Source organism: Leguminivora glycinivorella, chromosome 16 (assembly GCF_023078275.1).
Source record: "Leguminivora glycinivorella isolate SPB_JAAS2020 chromosome 16, LegGlyc_1.1, whole genome shotgun sequence".
Classification (NCBI taxonomy): Eukaryota; Metazoa; Arthropoda; class Insecta; order Lepidoptera; family Tortricidae; genus Leguminivora; species Leguminivora glycinivorella.
Genome location: NC_062986.1, coordinates 19,510,456 through 19,537,605, shown reverse-complemented (window position 1 = coordinate 19,537,605; position 27,150 = coordinate 19,510,456). Strand labels below are relative to the sequence as shown.

General features: G+C 38.3%; 1 protein-coding gene across 1 annotated transcript in view; it reads left to right on the top strand.

The window, feature by feature from the left end:
* LOC125234782 (nose resistant to fluoxetine protein 6-like) overlaps nucleotides 1-27,150 on the top strand; it is a 79,077-nt gene that overhangs the window by 22,503 nt on the left and 29,424 nt on the right. The window contains exons 3-11 of the mRNA XM_048141179.1: nucleotides 102-435; nucleotides 2,386-2,500; nucleotides 3,227-3,314; nucleotides 3,789-3,955; nucleotides 7,464-7,649; nucleotides 8,281-8,454; nucleotides 9,073-9,223; nucleotides 10,395-10,581; nucleotides 12,536-12,678. Of these exons, the coding sequence (XP_047997136.1) occupies nucleotides 102-435; nucleotides 2,386-2,500; nucleotides 3,227-3,314; nucleotides 3,789-3,955; nucleotides 7,464-7,649; nucleotides 8,281-8,454; nucleotides 9,073-9,223; nucleotides 10,395-10,581; nucleotides 12,536-12,678 (1,545 nt within the window). The remainder of the gene's footprint in view (nucleotides 1-101; nucleotides 436-2,385; nucleotides 2,501-3,226; nucleotides 3,315-3,788; nucleotides 3,956-7,463; nucleotides 7,650-8,280; nucleotides 8,455-9,072; nucleotides 9,224-10,394; nucleotides 10,582-12,535; nucleotides 12,679-27,150) is intronic.

The following is a 27,150-nucleotide window of genomic DNA, read 5'->3' as shown; positions in this document are numbered from 1 at the left end:
ACTTTTGATTGCTTGTGTATCATAATAAAAATAATCATTAAATTACTAATGCAGACAGATAAAATATATAAAATCTAAGTAAGTTTTCCTTTTAATTTCAGGGTTATTCAGAACACACAATAAAACACTTCAATCACACACAGATACACAGAGGAGTGTGTGTCACAAAGACCTGTAAAGATTTCATCCACAATCGAAGACTGAATGAAACAGCGGACCTAGAGGTGACCCTTGAGGCATGCCTCAACGAATCCATATGGAGGGAATATAAACTACACGCCACAGTGGATAGAATACAGTATTGTAACCGGGAAGGGGATAAGGAGACGCTAGATGCGAGTGATTATGTGGTTGCGGCGGTGTATCTACTGTTAATTGTGTGCAATGTTGCTGGAAGCCTCTACGATGTCTACTTATGTGAAATAGATGGCAAAGGTAAATGTTTGCATATTTTTACGCCCTCTTTCCATACTACACTCCTTCTTACAAATTCTCATAACATAACCACAAAATTAAAATTTTGAAAAAACCCCCGACCGCGACATTGTGGACCGATTTTCATGAAACATGGCAAAGAACACTCCCGACTAACTCAGCTTTCAGACAAAAAAAACTAATTCTAAATCGGTTCATCCGTTCGGGAGCTACGATGCCACAGACAGACACACACACAGACAGACAGACAGACAGACAGACAGACAGATAGACAGACAGACAGACGGACAGACAGACAGACACGTCAAACTTATAACACCCCTTCGTTTTTGCGTCGGGGGTTAAAAATTACAGATTTGGTATTAACATCATTGGTTGGTTTATTATTCTGATTATAAATATTTGTATTTCCGAAAAAGTACCTATATGTTTGTGCTACGTGCACACTAATCTTAGTGTCTTGGATACCTAACAAATAATTCTGAATCTGAATCTGAATCTGAAAATGTTACTTTTGTATGGGATGCATATAAAGTTATAGAGTTACTGTGTTTCAACTTTGAGTAGCAGTAATAGTGTGACGCGATTTTAAATGCTAAAACATTTCATTTTTCAAATGTCCTAAAAACGGTTCAGTCAGGAAAATACTTACCTAAGTTACATTAAGATTAGAACCTAAATCTGTTCACGCGTTGAAGATTATGAAATGGATATTTAAGTGACCCACCACGAAGTTTGGCGCCTAAACAAAATGTTAGTACAACAGTCACGTCGGAGCAGTTATGCGCGAACACTGTTGGCAGCAGATATGAAGAGAAAGTCGCATTCAATGCACTCATATGGGGACAGGAGTTGAATAAACAAATTTATACAGATATTTAAAATAAGATGGGATGGATGGAAAGACCTGAACTGGCGGAAAACACGGGGAGGCCTTTGCTTAGCAGTAGAAGACGATATAGGCTATAAAAAAAGATAAGACGGGATAAAGCAAATACTAGCGCAAGATTTTGTTCATGTTCTTGTTCCTGATAAAAAAGTACTGTACTTATTCCACAAATTTAACGGTATGTTTAAAATGGTAATTGAAATTAAATTCCTGCAGTCTTCCTGTTCTTTTCATAAAACCCCTGACGCAAAAACGGACGGGTTATAAGTTTGACGTGTCCGTCTGTCTGTGTGTCTGTCTGTGGTATCGTAGCTTTCGAACGGATGAACTAATTTAGATTTCGTATTTTTGTCTGAAATCTGAATTAGTCGGGAGTGTTCTTAGCCAAGTTTGATGGAAATCAGTTTACTATGTCGGGGTTTTTTTTTTTCAAAATTTAAATCTTGCATTGTGGTTATTTTCAATCAGATTTAGGTATTAAACGAGTAAGATTAATCAGAAGCGACTTGTAAGTTGTAAATCTTAATCGCGCTTGACTCGTAGGTCCTGTCTAGTAGGTAATGATATTATAATTCTAAAATAATTACATAAGTATTGGCTGCAAGGGTGAATTATTAAAGATTATTTTATGATTTAATAGTCTGACTACAATAACAATACCTACCATATAACTCGATAATTACTATCTATAGTAAAGGTCCTTGGTGGATATTAAGTGGGGGTAACCCATACTTAATATTATAAATGGAAAGTGTGTCTGTTTGTTTGTCCGTCGTTCACGGCAAAATGGGGCGATGTATTGATATTGACGTGATTTTTAAGTTGAGATTGTTGAGGGGACTAACATAGGCTACATTTTGTCTCTTTCTAAATGTTGGGTGACCCGGGTGACAGACAGTTTGAACAGAGCATTCGCAATTTTCGAATTTAACGCGAGCGAAGCCGCGGGCAAATGCTAGTATTTCTATAAGATTTTTAGTACTTTGGCACCTATCTAATTTACCGTAATTTTATGACCTCCAATATGCTTATTAACAGTGGTTATTGTTGGGTATTTCCAGGGAATCCGTATCTTCTGGCGTTCTCAATCCGTCGGAACTGGCGGAAGCTAACGGCGCCAGGAGGCGTGGGGCCGGACCCCAGGCTGAACCGGCTCAAACTCTTCAATGGCTTGAGGTGGGTAACCTAGATCCACAGTAGGAATCCGTGTCTGCTGGCGTTCACAATACGCCGGTACTGGAGGAAGCTGACGGCGCTAGGTGGTGTAGAGCCAGACCCCAGGCTGATCCGGCTCAAACTCTTTAATGGCTTGAGGTGGGTAACCTAGATCCACAGTAGGAAATCCATATCTGCTGGCGTTCTCAATCCGTTGGAACTGGCAGAAGCTGACAGCGCCAGGAGGCGTAGGGCTGGACCTCAGGCTCAATCGGCTCAAACTCTTCAATGGCTTGAGGTAGGTAAAACCTAGATTTACAGTGGAATTCGGAATGTGGAGAAAACTTGCCTTAAATATGCCAGTAAGTGCATTTAAATTAAGTATTTTCTGTTATCTATCATCACTACTTTACTGCTGAGTATAGGCCTGTCTTCTGGTACGCCACTTGTCCCGGTCCTGAGCTTATCTGATCTAGTCATGACCCGCAATTTTCCGGATGACGTCCACTCGACGAGCTAACGAACATTTCTACATGAAGAGACAACCTGTTTGAGCTAAGAGAAGCTTAGCATTTTGGACAAATTCATATTTTGATCCACTATATACCTACTTACGATGTCAAACATACTATGTTTTGTCTCATCATTCTCCTTGCGTTATCCCGGCATTTGCCACGGCTCATGGGAGCCTGGGGTCCGCTTTGACATACCTTTGCTTTGTCTAATTTTCCATTTTGCTGTTTTCAGAACCATGACGATAGCCTGCGTGTTTTTCTCTCACAGCGTGTTAATCATGTCTTATTCCTACGTGGACAACCCACTTTACATTGAAAAGGTACGTAATCACCAATAACACCGTAGATATACAAATTTATTTATGTTGTAAAATGTTGTAATGTTGTAAAATTTGATAATTCAAAGAAAATTTTACAACATTACAGCTTATACTTATTTATACTTTTATGTAAAGGGTTATATCCGGTTCAAAGGACCATATTACAGGAACGATTAATAACCATAGCAACAAGTTTTTGATGCATAGTTGAATCTTCTTTTAACATTATAATATTTACTAGATTCAAGAATAAGACTTTTGAATGATTCACGGTTATAAATTTTCATTAGACATATTGACTGCGTCGAAATATCGGGAGCTCGACAAAAATCAAAAAGGTAATCACGGTCTATTCCCGGTCAATATATAAGTCTAGATTCAAGAAGTAAAAAATCTAAAATTCTTAGTAGCTATGGGAAATTGGATTGTATATATTCGAAAGCCATCTAAACTGAATATGATTTCCTCCCCCAGTCATACGAAGACCCGTTCAAGCAAATACTCTTCAACGGCAGCCTGGTCACCCACACCTTCTTCGTCATGTCCAGCTTCCTTCTGGCTTACAATCTCCAGATCCACACGGAAAGGCACTCTTTATCCTGGAGCCAGTGGCCTAAGGGCGTGCTGCTGAGATGGCTAAGGTACGAAGACTTAAAATAGTTTCTTTTTTATCCTCCTCGTACCTTCCAGATCAATTACGGTTGGAGATCCTTCTAGTACCTCCTGTATGACATGATTTCATGATCCTCAGCATTGAAGCAGTGACGGAAAAAGAGTAGGAGGACTCCAAAAATTTTGAAATCAGGATGCAACTCCGTGTACTAGGGAGACAATCTTCAAATTTGCACAGAACTGCATTCCTTGTCCTGGTGCTAGTGGCCTAAAGGCGTGCAGCAAAGGTGGCTTAGGTGCGAATGATGGATTTTGTCCAATAACAATCCAGTCAGTAAAACTCGGGTTTGGATCACTGACGGTTAGAGATCCTTCTAGTATCTCCTGTACTGTATGACATGATGTCATGATCCTCAGCATTGAGGGAACGTTCTATGAGACACTCTTCAAATCTGCATAGAGCTGCATTCCTTGTCCTGGTGCTAGTGGCCTAAAGGCGTGCAGCAAAGGTTTCTGTCTAATGAAAATCCAGTCTCTTACACCCAGGGTTGGGCCACGTTAAGTGACTTCTTGACGTGACCTCCAGACTCAAAATAACTTCCTTCCTACCCTAGTCCTAGACCCGAGACAGTCTGAAGACGGGATGCTACATCATATAGATAGATAGATAGATCTTTATTGTTCAACCGGTCGGTGGCAAACAAGCTTATACACTATGGACTTCCTAAGGCAGCGGCGCCAATGCGTTGCTATTGATAACGGCCGAACGAAATCCGATAGCGGAGATATTGATATTGGCGTGCCACAGGGGTCTTCGTTAGCGAATTTGTGCTTTCTGATCCAGGTAAATGATTTACCAAAGGTCGTGAATGGAGAAATGTACATCTTCGCTGATGATGTCTGCGACATCATAACCGCTGATACAATTCCGGCACTCGAAAACATTATAGTGTCGGAAATATTCAAGCTACAAAATTGGTTTTCCGCTAATGGTTTAGTTTTAAATCTACACAAAACACAAGTGATGCATATAAGCCTAGGGGGCAGGCCCCCGCGTCCCCTTAGTGTTAACGTAGACGGTGCCATGCTTCCGCAGGTAACTAGTACCAAATTTCTAGGAGTGACGTTGGACGCCGCCTTGAAATGGAACGTACACATCGATGTCTTGTGTGGTAAATTGTCTGGCGCATGTTATGCGTTAAGTAGGTTGGCACGTATCCTGCCACACCAACAACTTAGGTCAAGCTACTTCTCGCTGTTCCATTCGGTGATGTGCTTCGGTTTGGAATTCTGGGGCACGGCTGCTGAATGGCAGCGCGTATTCATTTTGCAAAAACGTGCGGTGCGAATTATATCCAACGTGCCACACGGGACCCCGGCTAGGCAACTGTTCATTGACAGCAATATAATGACACTGACATCTCAATACTTGTATCACATGATTAAATATATTAGAAGTAACATTGAACTATTTCCAATAAAGACATTTAAAAGTTCACGTATCACACAAAAACATCAAAACATCTTACACTCAGCATGTTGTCGACTCGCGAAATCGAATAAAACGGTTCTCATTGCGGGACCAGGTATCTATAATAAACTACCCGACAACATAAAAAATATTAAAAATGAAGCCACATTCTATAGTAAATTAAGGAAATAGCTGACTATTAATGCTTTTTATGACATCTCAGAATATTATAATAATAATGCAATTTAATGTTCAATACGATCACATACTATTATTATTATTTTTTGTAATTATTGTTCAACATCTATTTCTTTTTTTTAAATTAATTATTGAATTTATTTGAGAGTATTTTCTATTTTTAAAATGTAATATTGTATTGTACCCTAATTATGATAATTTAACTTTAACTTTGACATGTAAAATTGTTAATTTTATGAATAAATGAATATGAATATGAATACACTCCTTTTTGCTGTGTACTTAACACAACAAAAGGGAATGTACAAGTTTCTAATGGGGTGGCAACGCGCATGTGACACTGATGTTTGAGTTGTAGCGTCCATAGGTTACGGTGACCGCTTTACATCAGGCGGGCCGTATGCTTGTTTGCCACCGACGTAGTATACTCGTATATAAAAAAAAAAACAAGCATACGGCCCGCCTGATGTAAAGCGGTTACCGTAACCTATGGACGCCTGCAACTCAAACGGTGTCACATGTGCGTTGCCACCCTACACGTTCGTTACATGAGTAAGTTACAACGATGACCGACCCAATTACTTTGTATGATTTTTATTCCAAAATTTAAAATTAAAATTAAATATAAAAAGAACTCTTAGGCTGCGTTAACTGCATACCGTCAGGCCTTCCGCTTGCCACGGTCATGGCATTTTTAAAAGAAAATTATTTTCCGATGTTATAGTGTTAAATGTCGAGGTTAACATGTTGGTGTCGTGGGCATTTACATAATATTTTAATTTGTGTTTTAGGCATTAGGATATGCTGTTCTTTTATAAAATAGCTTATTTATTTTAGATGTACAGATATTACATTAAAATTACTTATGTTAAAGAATTAACTATTATATGTATTTCCTATTTGTGAAATAAGGCAAACGAAAATTAGTTAAATAACGTCTAAAAATTATTGAGAATCATTAATCTGTATTAATACATTCATCGGGGCTTGATGGAGCCTCATTCTGGATCAAAGACATATGTAACTCCGTATAGACGGATAAAGTCTTAGAAAAAAACGTACCTCAAAGCCCTAGAGAAAAAGTTACGGTGGCCTAGATGCCGTTACACCTTTGGGGAGCGCTCAGCTAGATGGCGCTAATATTAATATTTGACATTTTAACACATATCAAGCTAACATGCCACAGTTTCGTTTTCTTTTAACCCCTTTTTTGCCAAGAGTGGCCCTGAAGCTTTAGTAGTTTCATGTGCTCTGCCTACCCTCTGATACAGGCGTGATTGTATGTATGTATCAAGCTAACAATATGGGCCAAATTGTCAAAACTGAGGTTCAAAAGTTTTAAACTTGTGTCGAGAGATGGCAGTATATGCACCGTGATTACAGATACAGATACAGATACAGAACTTTATTAATAACGGCAAAGTTACACATTTTACTTTGACAGTAACTCTTTATTATAGTCGATCCTCTTTGTTCTGGATAAAACAAAAGCCTAGATGTTAGCTACAGCATACCTAATATCATATTACTGAAACTCCCCTTGTCCGCTACCTGTTAATGTTTGTCTGGAAGAAATCTTCTTTTGAGCTGCTTTAATACTTTTTACATTGGGAACGTTTCGGCCAGGTTGCACTGGCCGTGGTCGCGGAAGACTGACGTCCCAGCAACTTCGAGATAATTGAGGTGTCAGAGTGTTGTAGGTCTTAATACTCTTACCCGCTTATTCATAAACGTTCACTAAAGTTATCAAGCCGATAAAGTTCGTTTGTCCCTTTCCGACGTATTGGTGTGATAGAAAGGGACAAACGAACTGTATGGGCTTGATAACTTTAGTGAACGTTTATGAATAAGGGGATTAATCTTTTCAGGTTAACCCCTACATACGCACTGGTGCTGGCTACAATATCCACCTGGATGCGGCACCTGGGCGGCGGGCCGCTGTGGGGGCTGGTGGTGGCCGCGGAGGCCGAGGCTTGCCGCCGGCACTGGTGGGCGCACCTCCTCTACGTCAACAACTACGTGTATGGAGACGCGCACTGCGCACCGCAGGCTTGGTGGGTCTTCGAACTCCATTCGAACTCTCTATAAAACTATAGTTTTAGTTATTTTTATATGGATTCGTCCACTATACAGCTTGGTAAGTCGTTAAACTCTTACGGAACTCTTATAAAGCATTAGTTTTAGTCATGCTTTCTAAATGGATGCGTCACCTGTATAATTATAAATTGTAGGTACGTGTATGGGACGCGCGAAGCGCTCCGAAGGCTTGATAAGTTATCATCACTTCACATCACATGAGCTGCTTAAAGCTGGATTTTGGGTCAAGCCAAACACTTACATCTAGCGGCTCGACTCGAGTAGTATGTTTTGTTTTACTCAACAAAATTTCTCCCCTGTAATTCAACTGGCATAGACACCGCCTTCTATCTAGCAGTAAAGTAGTGGTCCAATCATCTGAAAAAGTCTTACTTCACTCTGACTCCATTGAACAGATCACAAGTCATGTCAATTTTATCGCAATACACTCATCTCCTCCTTTCGTTACCCCGCCATTCGCCACGTACGGCTCATGAGAGCCTAGGGCCTTATTGGAATTACTCCGGTTTCCTCACTTTGTTTTTCTTCACTGAAAAGGAACTGGAAAATATCAAATGACATTAATCGCAATACACCTATCTCTTTCAGGTACTTGGCAGCGGACACGCAACTCTTCTGCCTGGGCCTGCTTATCTGCGTGATGTTCCAGAGCGCCCGACGACGCGCGGCGGCGCTCGTATTCTTACTACTGCTGTCACTGCTGATTACTGCTGCCCATACTTACTGGCAGGATCTGGATGCTGTCGTCATACAGTCACCTGAGTAAGTTTCTATATCCTTGTATTTGCCAGGAAACTCTGCTGTCTAGACTTTATCGCTTGTGTAATATTCCTGTCACTGCTGATCACGGCAACATAGATACACCCACTGGTAGAATCTTGATGCGGTCGAATCGCCTGAGTAAGTTACTATTGTCCAGGCATTTGAACACACAGCTCTTCCTCCAAATGATTGCAGTTTGCTCATCTGTATTAGTGAATTCGGAAGTGTTCGGAAGCGCTCGGCGGCGCTCGTGTTCTTGCTGCTTCTGTCACCGAGTATCTAAGTTAATATTAGTCCATATATTTGGCAGCAGACTTCTCTGCCTAGGCCTGATCATATGCATAATTTTCCGAAGTGCTCGGTTCATGATACTGGTGTCACTGATGCACACACAACACATGGATCTAGGTGTTGTAGTCATACAGACGCCTGAGTAACTATTGGAATCTGTTAAAGGCAGTATGATGTCATCGTCATGGTCTACATTCTGACATAAGGCGTCGGACTGGATACGAAAACCGTGCAGCCCCGTGAGTTGGGCGAACGAAAACAGTACCTAACAATAAACCACACGATTTTACATTTGTGGCTCCTTTTAGACAAACTGAATCTTTTCAGAAAATACCGCAACCTCTACGCTACAGACGATACCTTCCGTCTCCTCTACATCCGAGGTCACACGAACCTGTCGACCTACACGCTGGGGCTGGCCGGTGGTTTCCTGACCTACTACTGGCAGCAGGAGGGCAAGGATATGACCAGATACAAGGTACCTGGCCCCGTAGCCGAATGGCATTTCTGCGACGCGCGACGCCACCGAAACGCCGCAGGAATGTAGTTTGTCTCTGTCGCGCCAATACCACAGTATAATAAAAAGTACTATCGTACAGTATGGCCACTCCCGCTCCCCGCTGAAAGCGCCGCCCACCCCCGCTCGGTTACCTCACAGTTACCGCCTGTCAAAAACGCGAACAGTCGGCCTGTCATATCTCACTCATACATAGTACGCGTTCACCAACACGAGCTTAGAATGTGTGCTACGAACGCGCCTCTTTCATATATTTGATCGCCAGTGTCCGAGGTGTGCCAATACGCAAGAGCGATAGGGATATATAGATAGCGACGAAAGAGATATTATCGTGAGCGTTTGTGCATTCGGCTACGCTCACTGTAGGTACTAACGTGACATAGGCGTAAGGACGGAGTGCACGCACATATTGGGCGTGCGCCCGTGCGGCGGGGCTGCGTGCATATCAAACAATTGAAGCTCATACTTGCAAGTGTTCAGGGGGGCTACCATGACGTACTAAAGACGTTCAGTTTAGGTTGAGAGAAAGGGACACAGCTATAGCAGTTACGTAGCTCCGTCCCTCTCTCTCAACCTAAACTGAACGGCTTTAGCACGTCATGGTAACCCCCTGGTTTCACGCTGCATAGCGTGCACAAAGGCCGCACCGCTGCACGCCAAGACGATTGAGCGACCACTCAGACCTTGCACTAAGATCGGTTAATTCACCTTCATGATAGACCTCCATCTCAAAAGAGAGAATGTCATCTCGGTTTCTGTAGTAGGGCTGAACCGATATTATTGACTGGTAATTTTTGCCGTATATGCCTAATAACGACATTTTACTCGAAAGGGGCCCACATATTAATTTTAAGTTAATTTTATTTTTATCTTTTTCTCTTATCGCCAACTGTTTCTCATTCATGTTTTAAGTATGTGTAGAACAAATAAAGCTTTTTTATATTTTTTATTTATTTTTATAACGACATTTTACACCACTACCGAAATATATCGGTATTTCTCGATACCGGTTCAAAGCTCTTTAGGGCTCAGTATTCCAAATCCTATTCTTAATGTTATTTTCTGTCAATCCTCCGGACTTTTCTTCATGTTAACGTGTGCTTTATCCGAAATCTGTTTTTTTTTTTTTCAGAAATACAGATGGGTCGTGTGGCTATTGTTCCCCCTCGCCGTGGGTGTGATCTTGTCCGGCGGTCTGTTTTACACGGATGGGCCTCGAGCAACGCCGCTGCTTAGAGTGGTGTATGCAGCGTTATACAAACCGGTCTTCCAGACCTGTGTGGTGCTGTTTATAATCAGCTGTGTCTTCAAGTTGGAAGGTAAGCTGAGTATTGGCGGTCTGTTTTACACGGATGGTGCTCGAGCGATGGCCTTACCTTGTGTGATGGGGTCTATATTAATTCGCATAACTGAATACTCCTAATATGATTTGGCATACCGTTTATTACGCATAACGTTTAATACGCATATCATTATTTCGCATAACTGATTTCGTATAATGCTAATGCGCATAATGTAAATTGTTATAACGATGAATTGGTATAAGTATAATAAGCATAACTTTGTTTCGTAGAATGTTTAAATGGCATACAAGAAAATTATATGTATTTTCACCACACTAACGGGTAACGGCTTACTTTTCTGTTCGAAAACAGATAGCAAAATTTCATTTTATCCACAAGAGTGCAAATTAATTTCATACAAATTTTAACTTGATGTCTTAAGCTAGCTGATAGAATTTTACCTATAAATGATGATTTTGAATCATAAACATTGAAGAAATCGATGGATTTGATTTAGTTTGATGTTTTATAGTCAGTATTTTGTTCGTGTTGGGGTGGTGAAAAATTGGTTTTCAAACTCGGTGGCAATGTTTAACGTGCCGTACGAAGGTTAATGTGCCTTGAAACCCTCGCAACGCTCAAGATTCCACTTTTTAACCACTCGCTACGCTCGCGGTTCAATAGTGGAGTCATCCGCTTGCTCGGGTATCAGTATCGGCACGTGCGATCAGTGAAAATCTGAACGATGAAATAATATTATTTAAATACTATCCATTTTCAATTTCTTTAGTAAGGTACAGCGGAGCAAATCTAGACTAAAGGGCAATTGTAACTAATCCATTTTTTCCATTATTACACTATTTCCATTATTCCATTATTACATGTATCCACTGAACACGCTTACTACATAACTGGCAGACACTCTATTTTCTGAAAAACACTTATGAAAAACGAAAAAACTTAATATGTAATGTATAAATAAAATAAAGACTCCTTAACTCAAATAATCTTTTTAATTTAAGATTAGCAGATGAGTTCATAAATGCATGTGTGTTTCTTAAAAATAAACAGTTTTTTTAAATAATGCAAACATTGTAAAACATGGAAAAAATTGACCAGTTACATTTGCCCCCCACTCGAGATTTGCCCCGCTGTACCTTACTTACCCCTATTTTTTTCATGCTTAAAAAGTGAGACAGTATAAAATTAAACACTCAAAATCGAGCGCTCGAAATTGGAAAATCAACCCCTGATTGATCCAATCGCTTGCTCCATACAGTTAGTAAGTATGGCAATTCATTTTAGGATAATTAAAGTTATACGAAATAATAGTATGCGAATTTCAATTATGCAGATTCATTGTTATGCGAATTAAGAATTATGCATTTTTAATATTATGCTTATTCAATGTTATGAACAATTATGTTATGCCAAATCTGTTATGCGAATTCAAATTATGCGAATTAATGATAGGCGAAATAGAGGGCACCCTGTGTGATGTATGCAGCGTTGTACAAACCGGTCTTTCAGACCCTATGTGTGTAAGTTGGAAGGTAAGCTGAGTATTGGCGGTCTCTTTGACACGGATGGTCCGCGAGTCGTGTGCTGTATGCAGGGTTGTACAAGCCGGTCTTCCAGACCTATGTGTTTAAGTTGGAAGGTGAGCTGATCAAAGACCAGTGGTTTGGGTTGATTGAAAGACTTCCTTGCCCTGATTTTGATGATTCCTTGCCCTAATGTTGAAGATTTTATGGTCCTAGCCCAGCTTCGACTGATGTACCTAATAAACTTTGTACAAGCTTATTAACCAAATGCAACTGGAAATTAAGGGCTAAAAATTAATCTGGCAGGGCATTTAATATAAATTACTTATTGAACCCGAAAATCGAAGTAACAGCTGAATAAAGAAATTCTGAGTTCGAGATCCAACTCCCCCGCGAACCCTACTCACCCAAAATTACGGTAAAACTAACCCTTTTTATTTGCGCAGGAGTGTACCGCGGCATCGTAGAATGGCGGGGCTGGGCGTGGAGCGGCCGAGTTTCTTACGCAGCTTTCTTGCTCCATACGCTGTTCCAACGAGGGCTAATTGGGGCTATTACTGCCCCTGTGCATATGTCAGACTGCTATGTGGTACGTACAATTACAATATGTTACAACATAGTGGAATAATCATCAAAAAAACCGGCCAAGAGCGTGTAGGGCCACGCTCAGTGTAGTTGTCTACGTCCTAGTTGACTACGGAACCCTGAAAATATATCAGTGATAATGTGTATTAGCAGGATGAAACCATAAATACTAAGGAATTTGTTTACATTTGGAGATCTGAACTTTTGTTTCTTTATGAGTATGTAGGTAACTAATAAAATCGTTATACCCAAATGAGACCGGACGACTAAACCCTTACGTAATCAATCAAGCATAAGAAAATTATGTAAATAATTCGATGGAATCACCCACAAGCAAAACAATCCTAGATCATGTCAGTGCTACTATAAATAAAAATCCGTATAATCTCACATTAATTGACACCCCTCTCTCAGACCATAAGCAGATAGCAGTTGAACTAATAAATCAAAGGATCGATCAGAAACAGAAAATAACCTACAAGTCTATTAACTACTCCCAACTATCCTCACGCTTTGAAGAAACAAACTTTAATCCCGATGATCACAACTACACATGTCTTGAAAATTTAATTAAAACGAATATAGCTAAACACATACAAATAAAGACAAAAATACAGAATGCGCCGAAGGAGGATTGGATTAATAAATGTATAATAGACAAGATTAAGAAGAGAAATATGCTTTGGACTCAACAAAAAACCAACAACATGTTAAAGAACGAGTTCAGAATTGAAAGAAATACCCTACAAAAACTAATAAAGGACACAAAAGAAACCTACTACTCCGAAGCGTTTACGAAATGTCAAAACAACCCGAAGAAAATGTGGAACTTAATAAATACACTGGTTGCAAATAAGGTCAAAAACAGGACGAAACTCATGATGAATTCTGTTCTCGTAGAGGATGGTGATAAAGTCTGTGATTTATTTAATGATTTTTTTACAACAGTCGGCCCTCTATTATCAGAAAAAATCCCCAAAACTGCACTAATCAACAAAACTCTCATAGATAGATAGATAGATAGATAGATAGACGTTTATTGGTACTGATCATACACTGTCAAACATTGTTACAATAATGTTAAAATATTACACAAAAGATGTCTTAATATTATTTGTACATTAAAACAAAACCATACAAAAAAGATCAATAGGACAATTTATATAATATTTAAAAAATCACAATTAAAAATAATAGGTAATAAAAATTAAAATAATAAATTAGAATTAATAAATACAATTATGTCAATTATTAGAATTAATAAATACTCTTATTAACATATATCGACATAACTCCTAATTATCACTTAAATGAAGTACGCCCCTGCACGGAAGATGAAGTCATAACCGTAATAGATAAATTAAAACAGGATACTAGCACAGGATTAGATGCAATAAGCGCGAAAACCATAAATTGTATAAAAACTCATATATCCAAGAAACTTGCAAACTGTATAAATTCATCACTTAGATCTGGTATATTCCCTGACAGTCTCAAGATGGCAAAAGTAACACCTATCTTCAAGGCAGGCTCGCGATCCGATCCGGGGAACTATCGACCCATCTCGGTCCTACCTGTGATGTCAAAAATCTACGAAAGAATTATTTACGATCGACTAGATGAACATTTACAACAAAATAACTTTATAGCCCAAAATCAGTACGGTTTTAGAAAACAAGCCAACACATTATCAGCGACAATTGATCTCATCACTAAAATCAAAACTAGCATTGACCAGAAACAAATTTGTCTGGGAATATGAATATATATATTCATAGATTTAAAAAAAGCGTTCGATACCGTTAATCACGAACTGCTCCTTCAAAAGCTTAAGAACATCAGCATCACAGGAACGGCTTATAGCATATTAAAATCATATTTGGATAGTCGATCCCAAATTGTCAAAATTGGCAACTACACTAGTAATCCTCTAGAAATCAAATGCGGCATCCCTCAAGGATCTATTTTAGGCCCACTCCTGTTTCTGATTTACGTAAATAACGTGTGTAACATAGGACTAACTGGAGAAACGACTTTATACGCAGACGATACCTGTATATTTTACTTTGGAACAGACCTCTTGGAACTAACACGGCAAGCTCAACTCGATTTGGACAAATTTTATACTTGGTGTCAGCATAATCAACTAACTATCAATACCAAAAAAACTTCCTATATGATATTTGCAGCGAAAAATAAAACAATCCCACAGCTTCCGATCTTAACCATCAATACCGATATAATTCACCGTTCCTATCAAGAAAAATATCTTGGCCTCCTCCTAGACGATAAATTAAGTTGGAAGGGACACATTGAACACGTAAGATCTAAATTAACGGCCCTAACTGGTGCGCTTCGAAAAATTTCGGGATGTGTCCCTCACAAAGTACGGATGACTGTGTACAATTCCTTAGTCAAGTGTAATTTAGAATATCTAGTCTAGTCATAGGGCTTACGGAAAAAAACTGCATTTTATGCAGAAAGCAAGCCACTTTGCACAGTGATACTAGGGACCAATATAAATGATTTCATCCGAGGAAACACGATTTTCATCCACTATAATTCAAGATGGCGGACATTTTCCAAAATGGCGGCCGCATATTTTTAAAAATTTATAGAATCGTAACGGCTGCACCGATTTTGATGGTTGAGGTGTCTATCGCATCGTATTGAAGCGTTAATTAATATAAAAAATTAAAGTCATAAAAAATTAAGATGGCGGCCGAATAATAAGAAAAATATGAAAATTTCAAACTATTTTTTTTTCATTCTCGTGCAATTTACCAATAAATTTACTATGATATGGTCACATTTTTATGTATTTAAATTGAACCTGATAATATTATCTACATAATAAAATAAAAATCATGAAAATCCGTTGAGTAGTTTTTGAACTATACTCATTTGAAATGGAGCGCGCGGATTTGAAAGACGTTTTCGCACGTGATGTAAACAATTTTGGAATCATAACGGCTGCACCGATTTTAATGGTTGGGGTAGCTATCAGTTTGTATTAAAACATTTATTTATATAAAAATTAAAATCATTTAAAAAATAAAGATGGCGGCCGAATAATAAAAAAATATGAAATTTTCATTTTTTTTTTATTCTCACGAAATTTACAAACAGTTTTTCTACCATATATGGTCACATTTTTATTTTTTAAATAAAATCTAATATTAACATCTGCAAAATAAAACAAAAAACATTAAAATCCGTTCAGTAGTTTTTGAACTATACGCATTGAAAATGAAGCGCGCGGGTTTGAAAGACGTCTTTGCACTTGATATGTGATGCATCGTATCGTTTGGTACCGCTACACACGCAAGACTGATTATTTATTTTGGTCACAACTTACTATATTACTAATCAGAATCAATGTTTTTAGTATTTATATACATTATTAGTTTTTTATTCAGAGTTTAGGTATATTTAGATAACCCCCGTAAACTTGACCATCACATAATTTGTATTTTAATACATAAAAGAACTTAAATGCACATAACATAACATTTGTATTAATAGCAATTGTCCTTTCCGAGGACTCCAGAGATAATTTTCGACAACTTAGGGGGCTTCAGAAATATCTATGTATAAAATAACTTGTTTTCTGCGACAAGGAGCGTATGTTTTTGTAGTGCTGGCGATGTTGGTGGGATGCTGGTTATTAATTTTGGTTGGAAACAGTTCCAAGCGCACCAAGTTAACCGATAAATGTTGAGTCTGCGGATCAAGTTTTCAAGCATGGCCATTATTCCTCCAGGAATACACTGTTCAGCATGACAACCAACAATACTTTTTCCAGAAACTATAGCCTGTTGATGTTATAAGTGTGGTGATTTTTTTTTCTAAACAATTTACTTTCTCAGAAAACATTTGCTCTGCTATTTCAGGGTAAACCATAGGAACGTAACCGGAAGAAGCTGATAGCCTCATTGTACCTCGCCCAAAAGATATGGCGGAACAGGGACTCACGCGTATCATCACATCTTCCGATACAGATGTCTTGGTATTTAAATAAAAACCACTGGAGTCTTCGGGTGAAGGATAGACGTAAAGTCAGTGGCCAGATTCGGGTTTGGTTGGACCTAGCTTAGAGCCTCGAAAGGTATTTGCCTCATGTGAGACCTCGAGTGAGTTCAGGGTGGTAACGGATGCTAGAGTGTCCCATGCCCTTCGTTGAGTTTATCTCGCAGTTTGTAGCCGTGGAGGCCCTGAAACGTTACGTGCGAGATCGGACGTGATGTAAATGGAGGCAGGAATGACGGCAAAACGACACTTTACGAGTGCCTCAGCCGCCAAACCATACCGGTAAACAGGCCTGAGTCCATGCTTGCTCACTAAAATATGTGTTAAGAACGGTCCCAATTTGGCATTTAAGCATGTGATCTATGGAGCTAATTATATTGGGAAATTTCCAATTCTTATCTAGTATATTTTCTTAAGACTTCAAATGAGAATAACCTACCGGAGTATAAGGTACTACTGCTATTCGTGGTTTTTACGCTTTTACGTCTGATACGTTAAGTTATACCAGCTTTGATAGAAACATCGCAGTAACTACAAAGTCTTCCTGGAGGAATAATCGCTATGCTTGAAAAGTTCACTCCAGTTCAACTTGGTGAGCAAGAAACTGTTTACTACCGAAAATAAATTAGTACCTAACCAACATCGGCAGCACTCCGTGTCGTATAACAACGCCCCATATTCTGGATATTACTTCTGTGCCTATGCCATCATCCTGGGGTTGGAAGACGTACAATGATAGTTGGGTACTGCAGTGGTCTGAAAACAGGGAGATATGGTATGAATATGTATACTTGGACAATTGCGGTTGTGAAAAAGGCTGCGAAACAATACGCTGTACGTGTTGTGGGTCTACCCTGCGCGGCGCAATGCAAATAATGAAATGTATTAATAATGTTATCATTATTTCCTTGTTTGATATTATTTTGTATCTCTTTTATCTTTCGGTATAACCTAGACGAGAAGCAAAAAATATGTTTTGTATTAATATATGTTTCCGTAGCCCCTACAGGAGTTGTCGAAAATTATCTCTGGAGTCATCAGAAAGGACAATTGCTATTAATACAAATGTTATGTTATGTGCATTTAAGTTCTTTTACGTATTAAAATAAAAATTATGTGATGGTCAAGTTTACGGGGGTTGTCTAAATATACCTAAACTCGGAATAAAAAACTAATAATGTATATAAATACTAAAAACATTGATTCTGAATAGTAATATAGTAAGTTGTGACCAAAATAAATAATCAGTCTTGCGTGTGTAGCGGTACCAAACGATACGATGCATCACATATCAAGTGCAAAGACGTCTTTCAAACCCGCGCGCTTCATTTTCAATGCGTATAGTTCAAAAACTACTGAACGGATTTTAATGTTTTTTTGTTTTATTTTGTAGACGTTAATATCAGATTTTATTTAAATAAATAAAAATGTGACCATATGGTAGAAAAACTATTTGTAAATTTCGTGAGAATAAAAAAAATTGAAAATTTCATATTTTTTTTATTATTCGGCCGCCATCTTTATTTTTTTAATGATTTTAATTTTTATATAAATAAATGTTTTAATACAAACTGATAGCTACCCCAACCATTAAAATCGGTGCAGCCGTTATGATTCCAAAATTGTTTACATCACGTGCGAAAACGTCTTTCAAATCCGCGCGCTCCATTTCAAATGAGTATAGTTCAAAAACTACTCAACGGATTTTCATGATTTTTATTTTATTATGTAGATAATATTATCAGGTTCAATTTAAATACATAAAAATGTGACCATATCATAGAAAATTTATTGGTAAATTGCACGAGAATGAAAAAAAATAGTTTGAAATTTTCATATTTTTCTTATTATTCGGCCGCCATCTTAATTTTTTTATAACTTTATTTTTTATATTAATGAACACTTCAATACGATGCGATAGACACCCCAACCATCAAAATCGGTGCAGCCGTTACGATTCTATAAATTTTTAAAAATATGCGGCCGCCATTTTGGAAAATGTCCGCCATCTTGAATTCTAGTGGATGAAAATCGTGTTTCCTCGGATGAAAACGTTTATATTGGTCCCTAGTATCACTGTGCAAAGTGGCTTGCTTTCTGCATAAAGTGCAGCTTTTGACCAGAATTTCGCCGTAAGCCCTATGACTAGTCGAAGTATGGGGTTGTGCTGCTAAAACCAATCTAATAACTTTACAACGGTCGCAAAATAAACTTATTAAATCCTTATATGACTATACCTTATGAATACCGAAACACTGTACTTTAATATAAAACAACTTTACACTTACACTACCTGTATCTTAATTAGAAAAATCTTGTCAAATGAAATACATACGAACATTACTTTGACAAAAAGAAATTTTAGGCATTGTTTGAGAAATACAGACAAAATTAAACTTATTAAGCACAGAACAGGTTACGGTAAAAAAAGCATCATGTCCGAGGGAGCCCAGATGTACAATAACTTACCCAGTGAAGTGAGAGACAGCAAATCATTAAAATTGTTTAAAGTGAAGTTAAAAAAACCGGCCAAGAGCGTGTCGGGCCACGCTCAGTGTAGGGTTCCGTAGTTTTCCGTATTTTTCTCAAAAACTACTGAACCTATTAAATTCAAAACAATTTTCCTAGAAAGTCTTTATAAAGTTCTACTTTTGTGATTTTTTTCATATTTTTTAAACATATGGTTCAAAAGTTAGAGGGGGGGGACTCACTTTTTTTTCCTTTAGAAGCGATTATTTCCGAAAATATTAATAGTATCAAAAAACGATCTTATTCATTTTTAAATACCTATCCCTTATTCATTTTTAAATACCTATCCAACAATATATCACATGGTGGGGTTGGAATAAAAAAAAATATCAGCCCCCACTTTACATGTAGGGGGGGTACCCTAATAAAACATTTTTTTTAATTTTTTATTTGTGCACTTTGTTGGCGTGATTGATATACATATTGGTACCAAATTTCAGCTTTGTAGTGCTAACGGTTACTGAGATTATCCGCGGACGGACGGACGGACGGACGGACGGACGGACGGACGGACGGACAGACAGACATGGCGAAACTATAAGGGTTCCTAGTTGACTACGGAACCCTAAAAATATATCAGTGACAATGTATATTAAGTATCAAAGACTAGCTGGATAAAACTATATTAAGAAAATTGTTTATATCTTAAGCTCATTGTAAGTGAACTTTTGTTCTTTATGAGTAATAAAGTCTTTAAACCCAATGTCTATAAAAATATCGATGACAACATTAAAAACATTAAATGAAAACCGGAGTTGCATTAATATTAAATAGTCACATTTAAACTTGTTCTAATGTTAATTTTATTATAGGAAAGTGTGTGTGTATGTTTGTTTGTCCGTCTTTCACGGCAAAACGGAGCCACGAATTGACGTGATTTCTTAGGTGGAGGTAGTTGAAGAGATGGAGAGTGACATAGGCTACTTTTTCTCTCTTTCTAATGCGAGCGAAGCCGCGGGCAAAAGCTAGTATACTATAACAAGGACTTGTGGTGCACTCTGACAGAAGGCTTCTTGTCACACTGTGCGATTGTCAAGGTACAGTCGACCACAAAGAGATGTTTCCACTTTTTCACCTTATTGCATTGTAATATATAGTCGATGAACATTTAAACTGGTATTCGCAACTTGATCAGGTAATAAGTAGAGTTAGAAAACTAACATGGATTTTTAGAACGCTGAGGCACATTGTACCGGCGAAAAACAGTACACAAAATTCGCGTAACTTTTTAAACGAAATATATAATTGTCGCAGCATGACGGCTGCGGATGTTGGAATGTCAAGATATAGTCTATGGAAATAGTCTATGCTTGAGTGTGTTTGACTGCGATACAGTGTCTGTTATTTATATGACCCGAACAGCTGTTAAATGGATTAGTTCCTGGCTGGTTAAGATGACCACTGTCATTAAGACAGCCGTGTTGAGTTGGATCCTGAGAGGAACAGTCAGTTAGATTTGAATTGGAAAGTATCGCAGTCAACTGCACTGCATTCTTTAAAATATTTTTGGTATATTTCTTTATTGAGGCTTTATTCAAGCCTCCAACATCAGAAGTGGTCGTTAAAAGGCGGAGGCAAAGCACCACGATCTGCCAGACCTCTCCCTTGGACCTGTTCCCACAGAATCATTTAAAAATAAGTTGTTTCACGCACGGACCATTGTGCATATTTTGGTAATGGTAAGGCTACATCTAAATGTACGGATCAGCTATTTTATGAAAATCCATCCGGTGAGTTCTAGCATGCTCGCATGTTTTATATAGAGAATATTAATTGACTGAGTTCCATTTCCCATCTTCTTGGTGGTTGCCACGGTGGTGAAGGATACCAAAGTCTTCCTAAAAATGTGCATGTGATACGAGCAAGTACATACGAAAGTCGTCTGTTTATTGTCCCTAAAGTCAAACTCTTACCATAGGGTTTTTATTTTCCATGAATTCCGATAATTTAGTACATTATAGACCTATTATTGTTAAAAAGGTTACGAACCTTTTCCTTCATGTACATCATGACAAATCATGATTACAAACTTAGTTGCCTAGCAACTGTTATGTTGGTAAACAACTGTCAAAACATAAATGTTATATTTTAAATAGAAAAGTTAACAAATTAAGATTTTAATTATAGTTCAGGTATGATCCATGACATTACAAACTGTGTTGGTGCTTACATCTAAAACTTGTCATGCTCGGATGAAAATTAACATTACAGGTGAACCTACTTGAGCGTAGTGTCCTCCGGCAGCCCGGACCTTCACGGGATTCACCTGGATGTATATCAGACAGACACGGCGACCCACGAACCAAGCAAATGTATGAGCGCACGTAGACCTGTCCGTCTTCTTGAAGTGTAATTAAGGGAAGGTTTCGTTCTACTTTTACGTGTATTTAGGGGTACACTGACGACAACTTTGCAGGAAGTTACGGCATCACAAAATTCTGACCGATATTTCGCCGTAAACTATGCATAGAACTATACTTACAACAATTGTTGCTATTTTGTGAGCTTCGCTTCATGTGCAGCAACAAAATACTATTGCTGTTGATTTCTACATTAAGGCATAAGTAAATTTAGTTTTTCCCACGATAATAGCGCAACCCTCAACAGTAAAGTCTATGCATGCCTCGCTTGGTTACTTGCTTGCTCATACTACTCGCGTGAATATGGTTTCGCGCTGACTTTAACACATCACGATTATCAACTCCATTTTAAAGTATGTATGAATTTATTTACGTTCAAAATGAACCCTTTAACCATTTTGACGTTTGACTTACTCATTCAATTTTAAACTGTATTTTTCATAGAAGAGATGTGTTTACATTTTACATATGATGTCAAATATCTTGCCGCTGCTGATTAAACAGTTCAGAGGCTTGAATCTGTCCCATTGGCCAGTAGGTACCAGAAAAACGTTGTTGAAATGGAATTTTCAAATTAATGATATTGTTAGAGAAGAATAAGCGAGGTTTAAAATCATACAATATCTAAAACTACGAGGTTGAAGTCAACGCCATGAAAATATTAACTACCTAGTTTGTTTTCCAATCAATATTATTTGCACTTTAATATTTTTATGATTGTTGAGATGTGGTCAAAATTCTGCTGGTAGGTGCGCCGTACCACACACATCCTTAGAAAACAAATGACTGCTTAGTATTCATACCATATAAACACAATTCCAGGAAAGTCTTGCTATGGTAAACAGAAGATCTGCTGCCGCTACTATTACATTAGCTGCATGCTGCACGCCGCTTAAACTGTTTAACTTCGTGTCCGGTTGGTGTTGGTGTGGAGACTTGGTTGAAGGAACACTCCTGTCCTGCTGACGATGCATTGCACCTGACAGATTTGGTGAGCCGTTTTCATGTTGGTGACTTTTTGATAGCAAAAATGTTTTAGTTAACACGCAGACAATATTAATGGCTAGTATGAAAAAAAAAATGAGAATAATGCGCTCTTTTAATTCGATCGGAATTAGTACATTGGCTAATTTTGGTACGACTATTGAAGAAGGAATTTATCAACCTTTGTTTTTCATATATTTGAATTCGTTACAACCAAAGCAGTAAACTGCCTTACTGCACCTGACTTTACGCTCTTTTGCTATAAATTGCAATAAAATCACATACTACAAAAAAAAACATCTTAAATGTGTTGCGGGCTTAGCCGAAGTGTCAGTCGTGAGCGCTGCGCGGCAATCGAAACGCATCAGTCTGGCTCTGTCGCGCCGCTGCAGAGGAGCGATGGAGAGGGCTGACTGCAATGCGCTTGCGAAGCGTGAGCGATTGTGACGTTGGCTAGGTACCGTGCTGACAGCGAAACTATATCTTCTTTCTCTTCATTTCTGCATTTGATGTATTAAAGTTGTTTTTGCGCTAACTGCGGCGGGCACGACAACTTTAAATGCCTTTGTTCATGGTGATCACTTGATCAGACGACGACAATAAAGATAAAAGAAAAGTAAAAAAAAACGTACCTCGGAACCATAACTACGAGTTAAGCCCTGATTCGACCCTGTTACGGGGTATGACGGATTGTGCAAAACTTGGCTACACATTTTGCTCTGACAAAAATCCTCTCTATCCATTATCCTTGAACGATATTTGCGACATTGACGCCTCTAACACAAAAAAAAATTGTCTATCTTTTGGTAAGATTGATGAATATGACATGACATACTCTTAATTGAGATGATTGCTCGACATTGATAAACAAAAATTTAAATAGAGCCGTTCACTCTTCATAACGTTTAAAAACAAAAAAATACGTAGTTTGTTTACGTGAATTGGCACTAAAGCGATTGAAGCTTATGTGTTGTATAATGTGTAAAGCTAACATTATTAGTTTTACGGATTCAGATATGAGTTTATCCAGAAATTACTAAAGCCTAGATTAGGTATTATAATACCCGATCGACTCCGTATTATAACGTTTCTTTCAAGCGATATACATAGTTTACATATGTTTAAATTTATTAGAACCGTCTTGATGCCAGTCCATAAAAAAATGAAGTGTGTTTAACTTAACATTTAAATGCGTAATTCTACGGTTATAAGTATAATTATTTGACGATTAAATGTACTTACCTCCTGAATTGCGTGATTGATATTTTCTTGGGCTTGAATCTTGGCAATACTTATAGAAGTTTGGACACTGAATGCAAGTGTCGAACGTTTAATCTCATTGCTGAATTTTTTCTGCTTAAACGCTTCGTTCGCACGTCTTCACGCTCTTAATTTTCGCATACAAAAAACGGTCACATGTGTGCAGCGCGGCGTACAACGGCTTAAAATGCAGCGGGTTATAAGACTACCTTCATTCGATTTTTTTTTCTCTCCCAAGGGGTAGGATGAATGGAAATCAAATCAAGAAAGTCAAATAACAACGTTGTCAATTACAATTATTATTTGTTTTCTGTTTATTTAAAATGCCCAGCGATGACAATGAGATATAAAATGACAACGTTAGTTTTTAAATAGCTATTCTAGCATAGGTATACACTTACTAAAACAAAGGAAATCGAAGAAATCCTGGCTCCTTTATTACTAGGTCCTGAACCGCGACGAGAATGCGATTAAGCACATTTGCCATATTTAAGTTGTGTTTAATAAGGTGACATTTATCACAGTAGAGTATGCGGATAAATGAAAATACTCAATTCAGTACACAATCAATAGTCTTCATTTCAGGAACAGCATAGAAGATAAAAGCCATGTATCTACTAAGTAAAAATGTTCACTATTCACATTTTTAATGGAAGGATGGATTAACACTTTCACTGCAGTAGGGGGTCTTTAGACTTCTTACGAAGTATACATACTTTAATTGCCGCAACGAAGGTGTTAAGAAATTTATATTAAAAGTTATACTTTCAAATTTCATTTTAGGTTTCCAGTATTTCTCTCTATCTCTCTCCTTGTTAACTCAGAATCACTTCCGATCTTAGTACATAGTTTTGAAATACTATGTACTAATATTTTTGTAAAAGACCGTTTGTTTCTTTCTTAAATAAATAAATAAAAATCTTATGAGAAGAAAATAATGATCATATTAAATAGTTAATTAATGCAAGTATTGATGTGCTCACTGTACTTTTAAATCGCATTTCTATTCCGTTCAAATATTACGATGGATGATATCATAAAGTTCACGTCGTCAAGTGTAAAATACTGACCAGTATTACATAACAAAAAGCGTTCGTGAAAGATGATTGGTTGCATATGATTGGTTGAATAACAGCATTGGTTAAACGAGATATGAAAATACGACTTGATGCGAAACGGATTTAATTTGAAATGGAACCCAGAGGATGTATATTACCGGTCAATTAGATACCTTTATGTACATCACGTTGCGGGGTAGGTACAATGGTGGACCGGACCGTATATAGTATGTTGTAGAACAGCTGAGCCGTGCTATCGTGCATCGTTTCGAATAAATGCCTTTTGAGTGCCTAGTACCTAGTAACAACGGAAGACAAAAGTGATAGAACACATTAGTACCATTAATTGGCAATCGGTTTACCAACAATAACATCCCCTACATTAGTTTAAAATGACACATAATACCACATCCAACTAATCTAGATGGTGACGATACTGATGAAGCATAGGCTGAATCAAGTTCGCAATGAGTACTTCAATAATGTTCCTGTACCTTCATTTCATACATACATTTTTGTGAGTTTCCCGTTGGTGGTTAGCCAATGAAGCGCATTGCGGGTTACGCAATGTGGGCTGTGTGCCGTGAGTTTCCCGTTGGTGGTTAGCCAATGAAGCGCATTGCGGGTTACGCAATGTGGGCTGTGTGCCGTGTGAGTTTCCCGTTGGTGGTTAGCCAATGAAGCGCATTGCGGGTTACGCAATGTGGGCTATGTGCCGTGTGAGTTTCCCGTTGGTGGTTAGCCAATGAAGCGCATTGCGGGTTACGCAATGTGGGCTGTGTGCCGTGAGTTTCCCGTTGGTGGTTAGCCAATGAAGCGCATTGCGGGTTACGCAATGTGGGCTGTGTGCCGTGAGTTTCCCGTTGGTGGTTAGCCAATGAAGCGCATTGCGGGTTACGCAATGTGGGCTGTGTGCCGTGTGTTTTTCATTGGTCGTTTTGGCCAATGATGCAGATTGCGGGTTACGCAATTAGGGCATTGTTTCATTTTCATTAGTCATTTAAAAATGGTTATTGCGAACTTGTTTTGGCTTTTGCACGTATGATTATGGTCAGGATAACCGAGTGGATGTGTACTCCTGTACCTAAAGTGTTTACATGTGCGGTCCTGATCGTATTCTCCACACGCGGACGTGTGGAAGGTCAGAATGGCCGTGTCGCAGCATGACGGCTGCGGATGTTGGAATGTCAAGATATAGTCTATGGAAATAGTCTATGCTTGAGTGTGTTTGACTGCGATACAGTGTCTGTTATTTATATGACCCGAACAGCTGTTAAATGGATTAGTTCCTGGCTGGTTAAGATGACCACTGTCATTAAGACAGCCGTGTTGAGTTGGATCCTGAGAGGAACAGTCAGTTAGATTTGAATTGGAAAGTATCGCAGTCAACTGCACTGCATTCTTTAAAATATTTTTGGTATATTTCTTTATTGAGGCTTTATTCAAGCCTCCAACATAATTATATCCCTGGTCCAATATGTCCTTGTGTACTGTATTTCCGTCTGGGGCGGATCGGCAAAAAGTCGCTTCATTAGACATAGACATAGACATAGACATTTTATTAATAATATTATAAATATTACACGTTCATCAATAAAATTATTTAACAGCAATTAAATCAAGATTATTACAATTTCAGTCTAGTTATAATTTCGAATATTTAATTGAAAGATGCATTCATTGATTATATTACATATGATATGTCATTTAGATTTGTTAATTTGATTTTATACATAATTATTATTTTATTCTAATATAAGTTATTTGGTAGGTCATTGACCTTGAACGCGCCCAACGAGCATTAATTAAAACAATGTACTTTAAAAAAATTAGATTCCCAACAGATCAACTATATTTAATAACACACACACACACACACACACACACACACACACACACACACACACACACACGCACACGCACACGCACACGCACACGCGCACGCGCACGCGCACGCGCACGCGCACACGCACACGCACGCGCACGCGCACGCGCACGCGCACGCGCACGCGCACGCGAACGCGCACGCGCACGCGCACGCGCACGCACACGCACACGCACACGCACACACACACACACACACACACACACACACACACACACACACACACACACACACACACACACACACACACACACACACACACACACACACACACACACACACACACACACACACATAACATTAATTATTGTTAGTAAATGTGATTAGAGTTAGTTATAACACAAGTACTTACTTATGTAATAATAATAAAA